The following is a 3482-nucleotide window of genomic DNA, read 5'->3' as shown; positions in this document are numbered from 1 at the left end:
ATAATAGTATATATATATATAAATTAGTATATATATATATATATATATATGGTATATACACGCACATATCTATCTATATATATATAAATATATATATATATATATTGAAATATACATATATATATATTGAATATTGAAATATACATATATATACATACATACATTTATACATATATAAATATATATATATATACGTCTGTATCAATCTATGTACATAAAACATGTGCATAATTTAAACCACACCCCGACTATATATATACCACTGCCAGGTATTCACACGGGCGCAAGAATAGACAATGAGCGAATCAAACGACACTTACCCACGCTCCACCAGGTAGCCAAGGATGGACGGATCAATGTCACCGCATCTAAAAATAGCGTTGCGGTATTGGAGTAAATAAGGAACATGTTAAAAGTGACGTTTTACTAAATCTGGCAGTCATAGCAACTGGCGGTCACACAAGAGGACAAGCGCGCGATGGGAAAGGCCACTGCTGTGATCCTCTACGTTTGGCAAACACTTGTACGTACGAACGGATATATACAAGCACTCACTATACAAACATGCCTATATCTACAGTGTACTGTGCGTGCGTTTATAAATATTTACCACACCGGCTATATCTTATTTATTCATTGTACTTTACATGATTACATGTATGTTGTTAATATCTTATTTCTGCATTGTACTATACATGATTACTTATGCATTTTGTTAATATCTTATTTCTGCATTGTACTATAAATGATTACTTATGTGTGTTGTTAATATCTTATTTCTGCAGTATACTATACATGATTACTTATGTATGTTGTTAATATCTTATTTCTGCAGTATACTATACAAGATTACTTCTGTATGTAGTTAATAACTGCATGATTTGAAGAGACGGACACTGCCTGTCGCTGTGGGTTGCCCATGAATAGCAGCGATACGCAACAACACCAGAAGAATCACATTCAAACAGAACACTCACTGAGTTTGAAGACTTCTGAGTCAATTATTGTAAGAAAGTTATTGAACTGATCGGATTGATACGTACGCATACAAACGACTAACTTACACCCATCACAAGAAACTCGATAATACACACACACACACACATACATACACATACACACACATACACACACGCATATATATATATATATATATATATATATATATGTTTGTGTGTGTGAGAGAGAGAGAGAGAGAGTATATATATATATACGTATTATGTACGCATGCATACATGCACACATGCGTACCGTGTGCCCATCATCAGGCCCTCCAGGGGAGTGAGGCCCATGCTGGTGTCTACCACTCGGCCGTCTTTGATTGCTGATGCACTGGCACCGTTGCCCACGTGCAGTGTGATGAGATTAGTCACTGACAGCGCTTTGCCCAAATGTGCCGCCGCTCGCGTTGCTGTGGCGGAACAAACGAACAAATGGACTCACATTAAAGTATCATTCATGAAATGCAATAAAGATCATGTTTTAAAGGCGTTATACTTCATGAATAATATGTACTAAATGTATTAAACTGCAATGCATTTTTATGTATTAATGCATTTAATATATTAAATAATATGTATCATATGTATTAAGCTATAATGCATTATTTGAATCAAATATACTATAAATATAATGAATAATATGTATTATATGTATTAAACTATAATGCATTATATGTATTAATTATATATAAATATAATGAATAATATGTATTATATGTATTAAACTATATTGCATTATATGTATCAATTATAAATGTAATGCATCATACGTATTAAATGTATCAAACTATAATGCATAATTTGTATTTAATATATTGAATAATATGTAATATACGTATTAAACTATAATGCATTATGTATCAAACTATAATGCATTTTTGTATTTAATATATTGAATAATATGTATTAAACTATAATGCATTATATGTATCAATTATAGTTAAATGTAATGCCTCATATGTATTAAATGTATCAAACTTAATGCATTATTTGTATTAAATACATTAAATTATAATGCATTGTGTAAAAGGTATTAAACTACAACACATTGTATGTATTAAATTTATTTTTTATAAGGTATAATATGTATTGAAAGTATTGAATTATATTGCATCATATGCATTCAATGTACTAAGCTATAGTGCACTAAAAGCATTGATCGTCCATCCATTGAATTGTCGTACAGTCAGTTCACGTATCATATACTCAGAAGATACCAAACATAAACATACCCACATACTGATGACTGGTGCCGTGGAAACCATAGCGACGCACTCTGTCGTCGGTATAGTACTTGTAGTCAATGGGATAGATGTATGCGTAGTCTGGCATAGACGAGTGGAACGATGTGTCGAACACGGCCACTTGCGGAGTGTTGGGAAACAACTTCTGCGCAACTGTATGGAAAGGAGATGCATTAGTCAAAGGCATGCAACACCTATAGATATAGTAATGAATCATATATATATATAACTAGTAAACACTCCAGAAAATCCATATAAAACCTATATAAAACCGATTTAGTGATGAATTCTATACAAATGACAATAATAAAACCCATATAAAACCTATTGAAATGTTAATGAGCATTTTATAAAACCAAAATAATAAACCCTACATCAAACCTATATCAACTAAGGGCATTGTTTTTTAATCAATAAATGCACGTTTCAATTAAAAGACATTTAACAGTAGGAAAAAGACCACTCAATAGGAGTGTTTGTATCATTACTACATCACTATACGCAAATGAACGCACACAGTACACACTGTGGCTATACGCAAATGAACACACGCAGCACACACTGTGGCTATACACAAATGACACACACAGCACACACTGTGGCACATGCATCATTATACAAAGACCACTCAATAAGAGTGATTAGATTACTACATCACTATACGCAAATGAACACACACAGCACACACTGTGGCACATGCATCAGTGTCTGCAACGGAATCGCACAACTCAGGTCTACGTGTGCGTGATGTTATCATGACATCCATACCACTATATGGAAGTGGAGAGAGAGTGCTTCAAGAAAACCTAACACCCAACAGTGCGTGCACTTAGAGCAAAACCCTAAAAACCTAAAATACATAGCAACAAGGAGATCAGACAACACAGTCCTCTACCCACAACAACACACGCCTCAAAGGCATTACATCGAAACCAAATCACTATAGGTGCACGTACATGGGCTACTCTGTAAACCTTGGGGCTAAAGGTAACCCTGAAAGCACCCAGCCACCCCACAAAAGCACGATATTATGCCTCTGTTGGCATTGGAAAACCACATCACAAACATAGGCACAGGCGCACATCCAGAACAACCATGTACACATGCAAAGCCACTGACACGGCCACGGTCCACTAGACACGGACCATCAATGCCCTGAGATTAATACTACGAACATAAAACACCTTAAACAAAGTAACCACACACATACTCACCATCAATAAAGACATACAACACC

At 34.3% G+C, this 3482-nt stretch overlaps 1 protein-coding gene across 1 annotated transcript; it reads right to left on the bottom strand.

Moving 5' to 3' along the window:
• Nucleotides 1-316: 316 nt before the first annotated feature.
• SARC_07255 (hypothetical protein) lies at nucleotides 317-2432 on the bottom strand (the record flags this gene model as incomplete). Its single annotated transcript, XM_014298807.1, has 3 exons — nucleotides 317-368; nucleotides 1252-1411; nucleotides 2234-2432. The coding sequence occupies 3 exons, from the start codon at nucleotides 2430-2432 to the stop codon at nucleotides 317-319; spliced, it is 411 nt and encodes a 136-aa protein (XP_014154282.1).
• Nucleotides 2433-3482: the final 1050 nt, after the last annotated feature.

The sequence above is a fragment of the Sphaeroforma arctica genome (assembly GCF_001186125.1).
Source record: "Sphaeroforma arctica JP610 unplaced genomic scaffold supercont1.564, whole genome shotgun sequence".
Lineage (NCBI taxonomy): Eukaryota > Ichthyosporea > Ichthyophonida > Sphaeroforma > Sphaeroforma arctica.
This window is presented reverse-complemented; position numbering and strand designations above follow the sequence as displayed.